Source organism: Lynx canadensis, chromosome C2, assembly GCF_007474595.2.
Source record: "Lynx canadensis isolate LIC74 chromosome C2, mLynCan4.pri.v2, whole genome shotgun sequence".
Taxonomy (NCBI): domain Eukaryota; kingdom Metazoa; phylum Chordata; class Mammalia; order Carnivora; family Felidae; genus Lynx; species Lynx canadensis.
The window spans coordinates 5,213,637-5,231,107 of NC_044311.2; the positions used below are offsets into that span (position 1 = coordinate 5,213,637).

The 17,471-nt window shown below is 39.5% G+C and overlaps 1 protein-coding gene across 13 annotated transcripts in view; it reads right to left on the minus strand.

Moving 5' to 3' along the window:
• LRRFIP2 (LRR binding FLII interacting protein 2) overlaps positions 1–17,471 on the minus strand; it is a 106,090-nt gene that overhangs the window by 58,894 nt on the left and 29,725 nt on the right. For 9 of the 13 annotated variants that reach the window (XM_030329968.2, XM_030329964.2, XM_030329969.2 and 6 more), the window contains exons 3-6: positions 8,498–8,584; positions 6,811–6,861; positions 1,507–1,563; positions 1,364–1,408 (exon numbers count right to left, since the gene is read on the minus strand). In XM_030329968.2, the coding sequence (XP_030185828.1) occupies positions 1,364–1,408; positions 1,507–1,563; positions 6,811–6,861; positions 8,498–8,584 (240 nt within the window). The remainder of the gene's footprint in view (positions 1–1,363; positions 1,409–1,506; positions 1,564–6,810; positions 6,862–8,497; positions 8,585–17,471) is intronic. The other 4 variants (XM_030329972.2, XM_030329973.2, XM_030329974.2 and 1 more) reach the window with 1 other exon arrangement.

Consider the following 17,471-nt stretch of genomic DNA (forward strand, 5'->3'; position numbering starts at 1 on the left):
ATTAGGTCAAACTTAGATGGTTTTACTGTTCGAATAAACAAATATAACTAATATATAGTCAAGTTTGCCTGAGACCACATAGAAATTTAAATAACCAGCTTGATGATAATAACTGTGTGAAACTTCACACTATGAACATTATAATGGAAAGCAAAGAAAAAAGCCATAAATTTTTAAAAAGTGGGGAGAGATGATTTTCGAAGCCCCCGACACTCAACTTTTAAGCTTTTGTTGACTAACTCCCTGTATGATTCTTTCCTAAGTGTCTAAAGGGAAAAAAAATATCTCCAGGGAGAAGCAGGATGAATTTATTATCTTTAAAAAATGGTTCTCCGGTAAAATCATTCTTAAGCTGCTGATTAGATTACTGTGAAAGCTTGTTAATATTCTCATAAATCTAAACTTTTGCAATTAACAAAAATACTTGATTCAAAAACAAGTCTACTAACTTACTGTAAAAAGACAGTAGATTACATCTACCAGTAAGAAATATAACCAGAGGAAAGGACCGTTTAAGAATTATAAACATATCAGTATCTAGTATACCAGATCATACTTGGGTTATTATAGTGTACTTTTATATATTACACAAGATAGGAAGAAAACTAGACTTAGGGAAAGTTAACCAATATAGACCTCAACATGAAAGATCATTTTACTGATGAAAAATCTACATATAACACACATACAATCTTACCAATACATAAATTACAAGCATTGCTTTAAGGTTTAAAGCACAATTCTTTAAAAAGAGATCCGTGTCTTGACACAATATACAAGCCTTTAATGAACAAACTCCCATTTATCTTGATTTACAGCAATGTATGCTAAGAAGCTGAAGCACACTACAAACTGTTAATCAAAATGTTGAAGTATGGTAATTACTATAAATATGATTAAGCAGGGAATTTTTCAAATCAGTAGCTCAATTTTTGTATGTAATAAAACTATAATTAGTCAACCAAGCCCCAAAGCAATTAACCCATTTAATAAACTGCTTTTTTAAGAAAAATATGAAAGTAGGAAAATTTGCAAGTTGAACCACACAGATGTCATCCCATAAAAGTCAACCTTACTATTTTGTGATAATTTTCCAAAATCAAAGGTCCTTTTATAGAAAAATAGTAAATATATATGTTAATAGATTAAAATATTCATGATTTTAGAATTGATTTAGATTGATTATAGCAATGATTTAGAGAAAGTATCACTTGCCAATGAAAGGACTTTGCCAATATTTTCTTTTTTCTTTTTTTAAAGGCAAAGGACTATATGAACACTGTCAGATTGTTCGGGCAACAATGCTGCAGAAGGCTCACACGCAGAAGCTGCTACCACAGCGCAAACAACTTAAAATACCAACCCTGTGGCTGCCAAGACTTCGAATGGACAGTGCATCCTCAACTCCCTGATAAGAACAGAAACAAACAGAGCATAAGTTTGAGGGTGACTGCATGAAGGCAATGAGGAAAAGTATCAGGGGCAAGCTTATCGGTTATTACAAACCAGAGAAGGTCGACGATGACTGGACCGGTGGGAATACCGGGCCCTTTCGGAATCTTCCTGGGAAAGGAGAAAGCACATGGAGAGTTAATCGCTGAACGGAGGCTTGTCTATCACAGCAACTGAGCAAAGAACAGCCGGTTAAGGTAAGAGCACAGCAGCATCCTTCTCATAGCAGGCAGGTGTGGACCACTCAGCTTCAGCAGCTGGGTTTGGAGCAGGCACGTGCTTCGGGCAAAAAGAAAGTAGAAATAATCTTGGAAATGTTTTTATTTTAATAAGTGTATGTACGTCTGACCACTTGTAGAATGTAATCTATATATGACCATAGAGCACAGTATACCAAGATAAAAATAAGTGTACTTAACGAGCAAATCGAGTTCAGCATTAAAAGTAGACTTTTATCTATTTTTTTTCTCATTGTGAATGTTCATTTACGCAAGGCAGGAAGAAATGTTTAGTACAGAGATAGTTTAAGGACCTAAAAAAATCTGGGTCATAATTCTGTGCTCACAGAAAAGAATTTCTTCCTGTTTTCTCGCACCACTCAGAAAAGAATAACGAAATGTGCGTTGTTAATATGAAAAGCTACTTTTAATTAGAAGAAACTAAATAAATATTTTAGAGTTGGTAAAGTTAACTCAAGAGTCATGCTTTATGAAGACGGTAAAAACAAAGCAAAACAAAACAACAACCATGACCACAGCCTAACAGCTGATTAAATCAAAATGCAATTCTAAACTTTTCCACAGTCAGCTATTAGCACTGGAGCATTAAGCCCTGCCTGCGTCTGTGAAATCAAATGACTAGTCCTAGAATCTAATCAAGTGAAACAGTAAGGAACTTCTGATCTTTCAGAATTTCAAAGTCCAAAGTGTTAAAGTAATTTGCATCGACTAAGAATCTACACACAGCTGTCCGACTGGGTTCAGAGCTAATTAACACTGTCTTTTCCGAAATGAATCAATACTTCAACACATGGCACTGCAGCACCATCACTGCACAGAACACACAGATGTTGCTATGTCTGAGCGTTCATTCCAAATACAGACACAGTAACTCAACAGACACACCACAATGCCGCATTTCGGTCATGAGCTTTCGGTCTCCTTCAAAAAAACCTCCTGGTTGTCATCTGCCTTGTACATTAATGCATGTGACCAAATCTGTTGAGAAGTCTGCTTGTAAGCACCAGTATGATTCAATGATTCAATATCCAACAGGGCGTTCTGAACTTTCGGGAGTTCACCACTGATTTACATTTTTCTTATATAATAGACACACGCAATCTGCAAGAAGACAAGCAAGTTTCTTCCCTTCCCTTGATTATCAGGTTATAAACCCAAAAGTTTTGTGGGGCATGTGCATAAACCCAGAAGAGCAGGTACAGTTTATTAAGTGGTAACCAGTTCTGGGCTAGTTAGCTTTAAAGAACCTTGTACTACACAAGCAAGGGGAAGACTGCCCCTTCCCAGTCTTCTTTGGGGTACCAGGGCAACATACATAGTTTAATGTTCAATCTTCCCTTTACTCTTTATTTTTTTTAAATATAATTTATTTATTTTTAAATTTCCATCCAAGTTAGTTAGCATATAGTCCAACAATGATTTCAGGAGTAGATTCCTAAATGCCCATTTAGCCCCTCCCCCCGCCCCACAACTCCCCAGCAACCTTCTGTTTGTTCTCTATATTTCAGTCTCTTATGTTTTGTCCCCCTCCCTGTTTTTATATTACTTTTGCTTCCCTTTCGTTACCCTTTATTTTCATTCCACCTGCCACACAAGAGCACTTTTTTAAAACCTACCTCTAAAAATAGCACAGCCCATCAGAGATGCAGTAAAGACAGATGAATTCATACTTATTTTTAATTATACTACTGTAAAAATAATTCTTAATAAGAATACCTTACACAGCCTTTCTTTCTAATCCCATTTGGGAAAAAATGGCCTAAAAAGACCTTAGAAGACTACAGAATAACATGTAAGCCCATACAGGCCAGTTAACATAAAGTGAGAGAATATAGTTTATTCCAGTCATAAACTACACCTTAAGCCAGCCCTGTCCACCAGAACTTTGTGATAAAATGGAAACGTTCTCTTTGTGCTAATATGGTAGCCACTGGCCACATGTGGCTACTGACCACCTGAAATGCTAGAAGTACAACTGATGAATGAAATTTTTATTTTTAATCTAATTATCCACATATGCCTAGTGGTGACTATATAAATAGTAAGGCAAGCTTGAGCAGATTTTTATTACACCAAAAAAGACACAAAGCACATATTTTAAGAGGCTGCCATGTAGCACTACTTTTGTATAAAAAGGCAGGCATTTAAGTTGTTGTAAATTATTGACTTTGAATACTTCTGCACAGTGGCAAATATGAGAGAAAGAGAAGGAAACCCTTATATAAAAGACCCTAGCACCAACCCTAGAATTACTTTTAAGTGCTAGAAAGGTCCTGAGAGATTATATAGTCTGATCCCTTCGTTTTAAAGTAAAGGAAATCACAGCTCAAAAAGATTAAGTAGGAATATACAAAGACAGAAAGCTGGGACTAGCATTCGGATATTCTGACTCAGTAGACCACTGAACCATAAAGAGACCATCCTTTCCTGGCTAAATTCACACTGATTATATAATAAGAGCATAAAGAAAATGGCCAGGTAGTCTGGCTTTTACTGAGAGATTTCTCCTTCTCTGGAAGAACAACCAGCTTTACTTCTCCCATATTTCTAGAATAGTATTTTAAATTGTCAATTGGCTTTTCCTGAATTAATAGCACCAGGGGCCAAGAGAAAAAAAAATTCGGCACCCTGTGTTTCTATGTACCCACTACAGGGCTGACTATCCTTCTCTTCCACCATCTGGGAAACAATCCATTTTTATTGTCCTGGAAGTCCTTAGTAGCATAAAGGATCCAAGGTGGCAAAAATAGGGCAATGCCTGCAAAGATGCATATATATTTGTTCAAGGCTTTCTGGAAAATCGTTTTGATACATTTAAATTAAATTAGTGGAAATGAAATGTAGCCTGTTTTTAAAAGTTCACCTGATGAGGGGGTGAAGTGATTTTATTAAGAAAGAAGACCACAACCCCGTGAGGAGACCTGGCCATGTTCTCTGTCAACAAGTAATATTTAAGTCAAGGCTAGAGCCACTCCCTCAGTTTCAAATTAGGAAACCTCAGAAATGGCACGTTCTCTTCCAGGTCACCAACATGCTCCTGATGGGGACGCCCAGTTTACAAACGGAAACCCTGGCCACACGCTAGGACTATCTGGAGGCCCACAAAGACCGAGGCCCTTTCAGCTTGGTCCTTTCACCTCCCAACCCACTGGCAGACGTGGTGCTCTCCCCAACCCTTGAATTCTGGCTCTGCCAGTGGCTGAGCAAGTTGCTGACTTCACCAATCCTTCGTCACCCGACCCAGAAAATGGAGATGGTGGTTACCTCTCCTATCGTGCGAAATGCTGACATGTGTGAGAGCACTCACACAGCACTGGCATACGGAGGCGTACTCAGAGTTAGCATCCTTCCTGAGCCCCGTGCCCTCGCTTTCCCTGTTCACTTCCCAACATCCCCCCCCCAAACACACACAAAGTGTTAAAATTAGGAGAAATTTCTAACACAGGAGGATTTTTCCTTCTGATAACAGACAATCCTACTTTTTGTATACGTTTGGTTTATTATACATTTATTATTCTTTATATTTTATATAGTGACTATTACATGCCAACTTCTATAGGTTCACAAACAGAAAACAGTCAGAGAGACAGAGCTAAGGTGAGAAGTGAAAGGAAAAATTAGTTTGAAAAGAGTAAAAGCAAGTGTCCGAAGGGGTTAAGTGATCACCGTTCCCCTCTGAAACTAAACCCCATGTTCTCTGCAAGTCCCAGCTATCATTCAGGACTTGAGTTAGTCACCATTTACATTCTAAGCCTCCAAACCCAAAAACACTCCCCCTTCTGTGACAATCTAGTGCATTCACTGCCTGAACTGCACACATTTCACAGAGATAAAAAAAAAAAAAAAAATATGTTTATCTTCACGGCCTTTGAATATAAGAATCAAATATTAGACTTTTAATATAGGCTTTTCTTCTTTCATGTGTTTGTCGGTCTGCCCTAATAAAATCAGACAATTTAATTTTAGAATTATAATATGTAATTTTAAAAAATTAAGCTAATATTTCCATGGAAAATTTGCAAGCAAAAGTGATGTCCTTGAGTCACACAAAATGTTCCTAATGCATTATCAGTAAGATAACCCAGTTTCATGCAGAAGACACTTTAAATAAAACCAATTAGGCTAGCTTTAGTAACGAGGGCAGATTCCATTCCAAAGTAACAAACACATACATGAGAACTCGCTTAATTTTAAGTAACCAAACATCATCTTTCTCTCCTTTCTAAAATATCATGAGAAGTGTGATAAAGTTTCAAATCTGTAGATCAATACAGTCATAAATATTTTAATTCCAGATGTACTTCAAAATACCGCTACAGAAGGAATTTGCTGATAAAAATGTCTTGTTTAACAGCAATTAGTGGTTCCTAACCCTTTAGGGGTCAAAGGTTCCCTTGAGAATCTGGTGATCGTTAACACCTGTGGACATCTCATTAAAAATATCCATGCAGATTTTCAGGCTTCCTGCTCCTCTCCCAAGCCTGTTCACGTCCAGGGTTAAGAAGCTCTGCAGGAGACAGTTGGGGCAGTTACAACACTGAAAAAAGCTCAAATTTAGGAATGCTTCCTAAGTACGAATATTCTACTGGTTCGCAATTTGCTCCTGTAACTAAAACATTGGGAACGGTGGTAGAGAAGACTCCAAAAGGAGCTGAGAGAACTGAAAACATAAGAGTAATTTCCACAGAAAATTAAAGAATGACTTGGGCCACCATCTCTCAATGAGGACATTTCTGGCTAGCGTTTTTTAAAGAAAAGAGAAAGAAAGGGGAAGAGGGAAGGAGATAGCGGGGAGAGGAGGGGGGAAGGAGAGAAGTAAAGAAGGAAGGACGAATTTGAGGGAGACAAGAACAAACACAGAGGAAGAAAACACATCCATTTACTTAGTCTTCCTTGGTCAAGAGCACTCATGACACAAGTGTGAGGCTAGACTACGAGAGAAAATGGGTGGACTCTAAGTACACGTTTGGTCCACTACAGCCAGAAGAGACTCTCTCTGACCTTTAGGTTCAAACATGCCAAACACTCCTACTTGGCAAACGATTAGTCAACGTTTTACTTCAAGATTGTGTTATTTCAGCAACCGATCACAACATGCGGACAGGCAATCCTGGCCTACCAGCCACTTGTGAATCTGTCCCCATTTCCGGTCAAAGGAATAATGACAGTGCTACAAATACAAAAGTTTCATAAACTGAAGTTTCCAACATACTGCATGCTCTCAAAAGTCTTCAATCAATCATATACATCTTCCCTCAGGGGCAGTGATCATTAGCTCGACATAAGCTACACGTTCAAAATACAGAAAATCACTAAGTTAACTGTGTTCAATAAGGAAGAGATATACGGCCCTCTGTAGTTCAGAGGAAATGGCACTTATGCTTAGTAACAATCCCTCTATAATTTCCTATAATGCACTGCAACATTTTCATCTTAAGCCAAGACCTGCATTCAATATTTGAAACTATATATGAAGTTAAAAGCAGCGTATGTATCAACTGTTTTTGAGTTTGTGAATAAAGTCTACACAGTCCTCTGTAAACCATTAGTGGAAGATCCACCACCAATATCAAAATAAAGTGTTGAATACTACTCTGCAGGTGTTTTCCCCTTTATACCAATATGGCATCCAAAGTATTTTTTATGTGAATTTTCAGAGCCAGGTCAATCTCAGAATGGAAGGACTAAAAAAAAAAAAAAAAAGAATATTTGTTTCATTTTAAAGAAGCCCAATTTCTATGATTTTTTTTTTTTTGCTTTTCTTTCTGATAAAGGTATATTCAAATTTATGAACTATAGAAAAGCATTAAGAAGAAAACAAAACCAATCAATTCCACCACTGACAAACCGAAGTATTGACAGTAATCATTTCTTTCTAGTAGTTTTTGACCCTATATATGGATACTAGTTTTTGTAACACACGATGGAAGTCCTACCAGTCAGTCTTACAGCTGGGTTTGTTTTTGTTTTTTTTTTTTAATTTTCTTACATGAATACTTTCCTCCATTATTAAATATGCTTAACAACTACAAGGTTGAATGACTTCACAGTGTTTTACTATGTAGATATTACACAATTAACCAAAACTCTAGGACAATTAGGACTATAGTAAATAACTTTGTCTCCTCTAAGCTGATTCTCCCTGATAGAAGTAAAGCACTTTTCATACCGTAACAACTTATTACAATGTACATAGCAAGAGCTGTATAGGTGTTTGCTGTTATTATTTAAAGGAAGATTGCATTTAATTTGCTGACACAGAATGGCTTGTTCAAATACACACATCAAGTCAAACTATTCCCAGTGTTTCAACATGAACCAGATATACTCCATCGGAAGGAAACTAGCCAATAAATAAATAAATAAATCTGGAAAGAAAGAAAGAAAGAAGAAAGAAAGAAAGAAGAAAGAAAGAAAGAAAGAAAGAAAGAAGAAAGAAAAAGGAAGGCAGCAAGAAAGAAAGAAAAAAAGAAAGAAAGAAAGAAGAAAGAAAAAGAAAGGAAGAAAGAAGGAAGGCAGGAAAGAAAGAAAGAAAGAAAGAAAGAAAGAAAAGAAAGAAAAAAGAAAGAAAGAAGAAAGAAAAGAAAGAAGAAAGAAAAAGAAGAAAGAAAGAAAGGAAAGAAAGAAGAAAGGAAAAGGGAGGGAGGAGGACGAGGAGGGAGGAGGAAGGAGGGAGGAGGGGGGAGGGAGGGGGAGGAATAAGGAAGGAAGGAAGGAAGGAAGGAAGGGAGGGAAGGAAATCAGCCAAGTATTGATTTCTTTGACACTGGCATGAAATGAGGAAACGAGGATCACCCCCAAATTACCTCTTTCTGTTGTCGCTCCAGTTCTCTCATGCGTATGTCTCTCGCTTCTGCCCGAGCGGCCCGTTTTGCTGCCAGCCTTGCCTCTGCCTGAAAAGTAACAGAAAGATTCAGCTTCATTTACAAACAACACTGACCTCCACCAGCTTTGAGGTTAAGGGGCAGATGGGACACGACCATTCAAAGGGGGTGCGGGGGGAAGAGATACCCTCTCTATCAGCTGCCTCACTCCGCTCCCGTGCACTCGTGTCTCTGTTCTGCCCCATAGTCTCTCCTGTGATCTGGGCCTTTCCTTTTAAGTGCTCGCTTTGATTCAAACATTTCCCACGACTCATTAAACGTCTTCTTACGTCTCTGCAAACTTGCTTTTTCCAGAATTTCTTCCCTATCAACTCACTCCTACAAATTAGAAGCTTCAGAAGCAGTCTCTCTTTCATCTTGGGCATTGCCAATATCCAGGCTCCAAGCACTGCCAATCCTCTACCGCTGAGTTTCTCGCACCCCAACTCAGCCTTCCTTATGCTGTTTCTGACCGACTGGGGAGCTCTTCACATCTCCCTCCCTTTAAACTCGTACGTAAGTCACATGCCATCGAATTCACCACCTACAACTCTACAATTTGGTGGTTTTCAGCAGTACAGTCACAAGGTTGCACGATGATCATCACTACTATCTGATTCCAGGATATTTTCCTCACCCCAAAAAGAAAGCCTATGCCCATTATAGGCACCCCTCCATCCTCCTCCTCCCAGCTCCTAGAAACCACCAACCCTACTTTCTGTCTCTGTGGATTTGCCTATTTTGGAAATTTCCTACCGGGGACATCATACAATGGGAACTCATCTCTTGCTCGAACACTGCAACCGCAATGCCTTCAAATCCACCTACCCGCCTCCAGAATCCACCCTATAATTCATCTTCTACCTGGTGACGGGACTGTCAATCTGCCTTTCAAAACACATTTCCGATCATGTCATTAAGCTGTGTCAAATCCACCGCTGGCTCCCCCTCCCTTATGGCTAAAACAAAATTCCACAGATCAGCACAAAGATGGGGGGGGGGGAGGGCCCAGCACAGGTATAATTCCTCTCAGTCAGATCTCCCCTCATTTCCCAGGACTTGCCCCACGTGCACTAGCTGCAGGCCTCCTTGCTCCATCCCAGACTCCAGTGCGTCCCATTAAGCCTCTCTTCACACACGGTCTACCTGGCGAGAGGGATCCCCTCTCCTCTTCGGCTAAAATTGACCCGTTATGAAGCTTTTCCCCATTCCATCTACATACAAACGTCTCTACTGTGGCTCTACGACACTGTATTAAAATTACACACTTCTGTCACTCCCACAACTTCCACGTCTCAATCAACATCTGCTAAATAAACAGAAGAATGTCAGGCCATGGACCAAAGCACCGAGGAAATGACACAGGGAAACAGCGTGACCTACCACATGAAACGTAAAAATCTTCTCAATGATGTCTATCTGGCAGTGGTTTCCCCTGTTCTTGGCCACATCCTACCTAAGTCTGATTCAGATCACCCCCTGATAACTACAGCAGTTTCTTCTTCCATGCCCAAGTCTCACACTAAGACTCGGCCAATATTTAAAAGATTATGGTGAGGAAGCAATTGTGCCTGGTGCTGAGAATGCAGGGTAAGATGTGACATCTCTGCCCCAAAGTCTTCAGTCCAGCTGAGGGACGCAGAAACACAACGCTCCAGGAAGGAGTGCAGGAAGAACAATTAGTTTTGCCCCGCAAGGTCGCAGCAGGCTTCTAAGAGAGGAGACAGCTGAACAGCTAACACTTATTCAACCACCTCAATTCTGGCACTTTCCCAGTCTGATTAACTGGCCTTTTGGAAACAAAAACCCTAAACTGCAATCTGCCAACCTCAAGCTTTAAACAATGACATGGCCAGGGCAATTAATCTTCTCACATGAATTTTTCATTGGCCTCTTATCTTTAAAAAAGCTATTCCTGCCTTCCTTACCCTTTTGACTAGATAGACACCACTTTCTTACTAGAGTTTGTATTTTATAGAAAAACACTTCAAGGCTAAGTTATGCTTCAGCAGATCGCAAATACATTTTTAAATTAACAAAGTATCACTTTTCTAGGGAAAATTTTCAAACCTCCTTTTTTTTTTTAATTTAAGAAAAGCCAGAGCAATGTGTTGGGATTGTCATTTCTGCGTTATTAGCTTTGTATTTGTGGCCTTCCTTAGAAATTTCTCAATAATGCCCATTTCATCCAAGATCTATGGCCCATTCTGTACAATCTATACTAAAATGGCTCACTTTCTTTCACCAAGTCTAAATTACAGATAATTGAAATCTACTCTCTAATAAGGATTTCTTTTGCAACGAAAGGGCAGGGAACCTGGCTGCAGTGTAACAGAAAGAACACGGGCTTCACAGCCACAAAAATGCCCTTCCCTGTTCCTTATCCTCTGTCCAAACTCAGAGATGCCTCCCTTGGAGAGGGTACTGAAGAAGGTCACTAAACAGCAAGCTTAAAAAAAGGAAACAGGATTTAAAATTACTTTATCTTAGTATTTTTCTACACATTGTAACAGATGCCTGAGGCAGGAACAGCAAGCAGCTACAGGAGATTCCAACCCAGCAGACAAAGCCTGCCCTGTGTGCGTGTACTGATCCAATGGAATAGACAAATTACAGGCACACACGGGACACTTCTAGGTAGTGACACTAGCATTTTCTCCTCTGAATCCTGCACGAAAGTTAGTACAGATTCGTCTTAACACACACTCAGAGATGGAAAATAAATGGGACATAACAATAAAGGATCACAAAAAATTAAGTTGAAAACAAAGTTGGTAAAAAAAAAAAAAAAAAAGTTAAACATGGAATTACCATTTGATCAGATCATTCCGTACCTGGGTACATACACAAAAGAACTGAAATCAAAGAGTCAAACAGATATCTATATGCCAATGTTCAAATCAGCCTTATCCATAACAGCCAAAAAGTAGAAACAACCCAATGTCCATCAATGGATGAATAAACGAAATGTGTTATATCCATACAGGAGAATATGATTCAGCTTTTAAAAGGAAGAAAATTTTGACATATGCTAAAACATAGATGAATCTTGAAAACGTTATGTTAGGGGCGCCTGGGTGGCGCAGTCGGTTAAGCGTCCGACTTCAGCCAAGTCACGATCTCGCGGTCCGGGAGTTCGAGCCCCGCGTCAGGCTCTGGGCTGATGGCTCAGAGCCTGGAGCCTGTTTCCGATTCTGTGTCTCCCTCTCTCTCTGCCCCTCGCCCGTTCATGCTCTGTCTCTCTCTGTCCCAAAAATAAATAAACGTTGGAAAAAAAAAAAAAAAAAAGAAAACGTTATGTTAAGTGAAATAAGCCAGATACGGAAGTACAAATGTTGTGTGATTCTAATTATTTGAGGTACCTACAATAAAACTGAACAGTGGGGATAGAAAGCTGAACAGTGGTTCTAAGGGGCTGGAGGGAAGGGAGAAATGGGGAGTTTTTACTTAATGGGTACAGGGTTTCAGTATAAGATGATGAAAAAGTTCTGAAGATGGATAATAGCGATGGTCAGACAACAACGTAAATGTACTCAATGACACTGAACTATATACTTAATGATTAAAATGGTAAATTATGTTACATATATTTTACCAAAAAAAAGTTAAAGTTAGCATAAGACATGAAATCAGCATTATTCAGGAGCCTAAATCATTTAAGTATTACAGGGTCTTTAAGCTGATATGACTCAAACTTTTTTTTTTTTTTGAGAGAGAGAGAGATAGAAAGAGAGAGCACATTCAGGGAAGGGGCAGAAGGAGAGGGAGAGGGAGAGAGAGGGAGAGGGAGAGGGAGAGAGAGGGAGAGGGGGGGAGAGAGAGAGAGAGAGAGAGAGAATCCTAAACAGGCATATGGTCGAATGCAGGGCTTGATCCCACAGCCCTGGGATAATGACCTGAGCCAAAATCAAGAGTCAGACACTCAACCAACAAGCACCCAGAAATGCCACGATTCAGACTTTTAAAATAAACAAGAAAATTTAGGAACTGGAAATATGGGTTCACAAGTTACCTGTGAAATCAAGCAGGTCAATGGACTAGGTTTCTAAAAATTTTCTGATCATTCTGCTTTCAAATATTAGACACAGTAAGGCTGATTAAAGGAAATATGCAATCACATAAGTATAGAAATTTATTCTTCTTAGGACAATGAAAATTATAGTACAAAAAGTAAAGCTATATTTGGATAGATTTAAATCCCTTTCCTACTAAATTCTTGGGGCAAATGGAAAAAGAAAATGACAGCAGGAAAAATCATGGGACTCGATCACCCCTGGAACAAAACTGCTTTAGGTTGTGTTAATTTAGAAACATTCCAAATGTGTTAAGACATTCACTGTACTACTCAACGTAATAATTAGAATCGTACAGTGACCGCTAAGAAAGAACTTGTAGGAAAAGCTGAGAACTAACCACTATGGTTTGAGTACCTTCTACATTAAGGACTCTCCCTTTACCATGAAGATTTTGTATTATCCTTTTTTGGAATTTAAGAAAGTAAAAATATTGTGTGGGTTTGCAAGCCAGGATGGTGGCATCGTAGGAGGACCCTATGCTTATCTTCACTCTAGAACACAACTAGATACTATCAAATCATTCTGAATACCCATAAAATCGACCTGAGGACTAACATAACAACTGCACAACTAGAGGGACAGAAGAGGCCACATCAAGGAAGTTGGAAATTTAGATTAAAACTTGGCAGGAGCAGGAAAGAAAGAAAGAAAGAAAGAAAGAAAGAAAGAAAGAAAGAAAGAAAGAAAGAAAGAAAGAAAGAAAGAAAGAAAGAGAGAGAGAGAGAGAGAGAGAGAGAGAGAGAAAGAAGATGAGATTCAATAAAAAGATACATAACTCCATTTTAAAATGGGCAAAGGGGGGCGCCTGAGTGGCTCAGTCGGTTAAGTGTCCAACTTCGGCTCAGGTCATGATCTCACGGTTGGTGGGTTCCAGCCCCGCGTCGGGCTCTGTGCTGACAGCTCGGAGCCTGAAGCCTGCTTCGGATTCTGTGTCTCCTTCTCTCTCTGTCCCTCCCCAACTTGTGCTCTGTCTCTCTATGTCTCTCAGAAAACAAATAAATGTAAAAAAAAAAAAAAAAAAAAAGTTTAAATAAATAAAATGGGCAAAGGATTTGACTAGGTATGTCTGTAAAGAAGATACACAAATGGCCAATAAGCACATGAAGAGATACTCAACATCATTAGCCATTAGGGAAATGCAAATCAAAACCACATTGAGATATTTCACACCCACTAGGATGTGTAAAATTAAAAATAAGTAACTAGTGTTGGCAAAGATGCGGAGAAATCAGCACCCTTAAACACTGGAAAGGTAAACGGCGCAGCCACTATTCAAAACAGTTTAGCAATTCCTCAAAACATCAACCACCTTCCACAGAGGCCTCATCTTCCCCCAGTGAAGAGGCTCTGTTCCCCTATCTTCCAATCTCTAGAAATGGAACCTTTGCCACACTTGTTCAAGACCAAAGGTCTCAGGGCCTCCCACTTCCTAACCAAATCTTCCTTTATAATATCCCTTGGTTCCCACCTTTGCTTTCCATTCCAAAAGACTTCCCCTCTCCCAAGCAGGCTCTTACCACTTTCAGCCAGAATACTTCATTTCCTAATTCTAACTTCACTGTCTCCATCCCCACTCTCCTCCCATCCTTGCTATTCCATACTACACACTGTTCAAATAATCTGTCTGCAACACCAAGGAACAAGTGAGATGAAACATCCCCACATAAAATATGATTAGCCATAATATATTTTGTGGTATCCAATGCTCAAAATTATCCTTACACAAATTTGGATTCTGTTGCTCCTTTGGTAAAATAAACGCAGGAGAACAGGCTAAAACAAAACTACTGTGGCTCCCAGTGGCACGCCAGATAAGAAACTCAGCTGAAACCAATCCTATCATAAATCTTCCATCTGTCCAGTGGGTTGACAAGTAAGGCAGGATCCATCCGATTCACTGCAGAGTGTTCACTGTTTCCTTGGAATACAATTCACAAGTCAAATTTCATTTGGGACTATTTGGGGGGGGAGGGAGGGAGTTATGTTTACTTAGAAAAATAGCTTGAATCCATCATCCTAAGATTCAAAGGCAAGAAAATTAATTATAAGCTATATAACTTAATATAAATATAAATATACCCCTCCCGAGACACACACACACACACACACACACCCTCTCCATGCTATGATGTGAACCCCATCTTCCCCAGGGATCTTGCCTCAACCATGTGATCTCTCTTCTCTGTCTTCACTCTTATTGGCTTGTTCTTCTCATTAGGTAGGTTCAAACTCCCTCCCATCTTTCAAAAACAAATAATGAACAAACAGTCCCATCCTGGTTCGATTCTGCCTTATCTTGTCTTTACAGCCGACTTTTCTCACACCTCCTCCTCGTTTCTCACTCTCTCCACATGACTGCATTCTGGCTTCTGCCCCAATCATTTTCCTGCAAGTCAGTCACTAATGACCTCTAACTACCAAGCCCAATAGGATTTTTCTACGCTTCCCTCGCTTGTCAGTTCTGCACTTCCAACATCCCTCACCACTCAATTCCTTCTTAAAACTCTCAGCTCGTGGCTTTCTGCAATACTAACCTCCCAGTTTTCCTCATGACTCTCTGATCTCTCCTCCTCAGAACTTATCATGAGCTCATTTTTCTCTACGAGCTCCTTAAATTTTAATGCAACCAAAGCTTCCAGGCTTAACTCCCTCTTTTTACTCTAGGCTCCACAGCCCCCCACCCCACCCCAGGTGACACTGATGACCCGTAAATCTTCTGTCCACCTCAGACTTTTCTCCCACTGTCCTGATCCAACTGGCGATTAGCTACTTGGGCTGTCCCACTGCAACCTGAGACTCAACATATTACAAACTGAATCTGTAGCCCTTCCTTTCAGCTCGCTCTTCCTCTTTCTGTTCCAGTCACCCAAAACCTGAGGTGAAGAATCAACACAATGCCCCTCTTTCTTTTTTTACGCCCCCCCCCCCCACACATACATTAGGTCATTCAACCTCAACTAGGTAGCTCCCATCAAGACTCTCTCTCTTTACTACTCCTTCCATCCAAACTGTCCTCCCCATTCCCACTATCACTGCCTTAACTCAGGCTCTTGGCATCTCCGGCGAAGATGACTACAGCAGCTCCCCGGCTAGATTTCTGCCTCCTACCAGTCATTCTCCACACGGTAGCTAAACCCGTTATGCTACAAATCAAATCTGAAAAGGGTTTCACCCTTCAGTGGCTCCTCCACAGCTTGCAAAACCGAATTTAAACTCCGCGGCGCACAAATCCCTTCACGATTGGTCCCTACGGTCTCTCTAGCATCTTCTCCTCCCATTCCCCAACCTCTCCCCAGCCATACTGAGTTATCACCCTGGCGGCTTCCCATATGGTTCTAGTTGTTTCACACCCGCATGCCTGTAGAGCACTTAGAAAACAATACAGAAAAACCCGTAAAACAATACTGTTCACGGAGCTATGTATTAGAACTTTTAGAACATAGACAGGAAGGGTATCTTATGATTTTATTACAGTAGTTCCCTGTTGGGTGAGAGGGGTAGGGGAAGATAGGCCTAGGGAGTGAAACAAAGGACCCTAGACTTGGTTTATAATGTCTTCTTTCTCCCTTCTTTCTCATCTTTTTTTAATCTGAAACAATTATCACCAAACATTATACTATTATCAAAACCTTCCTGCATTTAATATTTTCAAAGAGTAGTGCATGAAAACACACACTTCAATGTCTTAAAAAAACAAAGAGAAACCTCTAGTTTTAAAACTTTTGTCCTACTGTGCTCATGTAACACTTTTCAAGGGAGGCAAATTAAAACTTTGTAATTTGACAGAAATGCATTTAATGAAGCCAAGTGTGGAGTTGCCAGCCTGCGTGTATATCCATTAGATAAAACCCATGTAACTGGCATAAGAAGAAAAGACAAAATACGATCTGGATCTTTACAGACTACGCTTTAATTTCAAGAACCCGAAATACAAAATTCTAGAAAGTGAAACATTCAAGGAAAATGACTAATTCAGGTAGCTAAGACTCAGAGTTTACTGTGTTTAATTTTGTTTATTTTTCCATGACACTCATGCCAAAAGAACCGTGAAAGACAAATTGAGACATAATATTTATTGTGTTGCTATGGTTTCCAGACTAACAAATAAAAATCATTACTCGATTTCTTCGCAACTTCCCTTTAGTAGAAAATCTCAGGTACCATTTTTTCTTAATTAAATCTTACAACGTAATTATGGTTAACTACTTTCTATAAAGGTTTTGGTAGTTGAAGACCAACTGTATAAGTTTTTCTGAGCACAAACAGCTACACGTATTCGATAAAATCTAGGGATTTTTAAGCCATTTTCTTCTGATGTCGAACGACTATATACTCCTTTTATTGAGACCTTTTGATGGCAAAATATTCTTTTGTAACGAGAGAGGAAATTTAAGGTTACAGACTTTACTACTGAGGTCTGAATATAACCTAACAGAGAGATCACTCAGGAGAACTGAAACTTTGGATCTGCAGTGACACATCTAACCAAAGGGAAATTACGAATCACAGTAGAAATACTTTGGGAGAAAAAGAAAGGGTGTTGCCAGTAACGTCTTCATATTTAGGTTACTGATACTGTGCTGTTTGAACTTTTTTCTCCAAATTCCTGTAAGTCACAGGAATGGTAAAGATTATGACAATGAATGCTATACCAAATATATTTCAATCACACTGACACAAAACTAAATCTTGTTAATTTTGGTTAGAAGAACAAATCAAGAACAGGGAGATACTCAGAGTGACGCTGGCCATTACAGAGCCAGAACTCTGACTCAGTTCCAGGGGTAAATGGGAAAAAAAATGAGCGTTCAGAACTCAATGGACGCTGGTTGCATTCATGT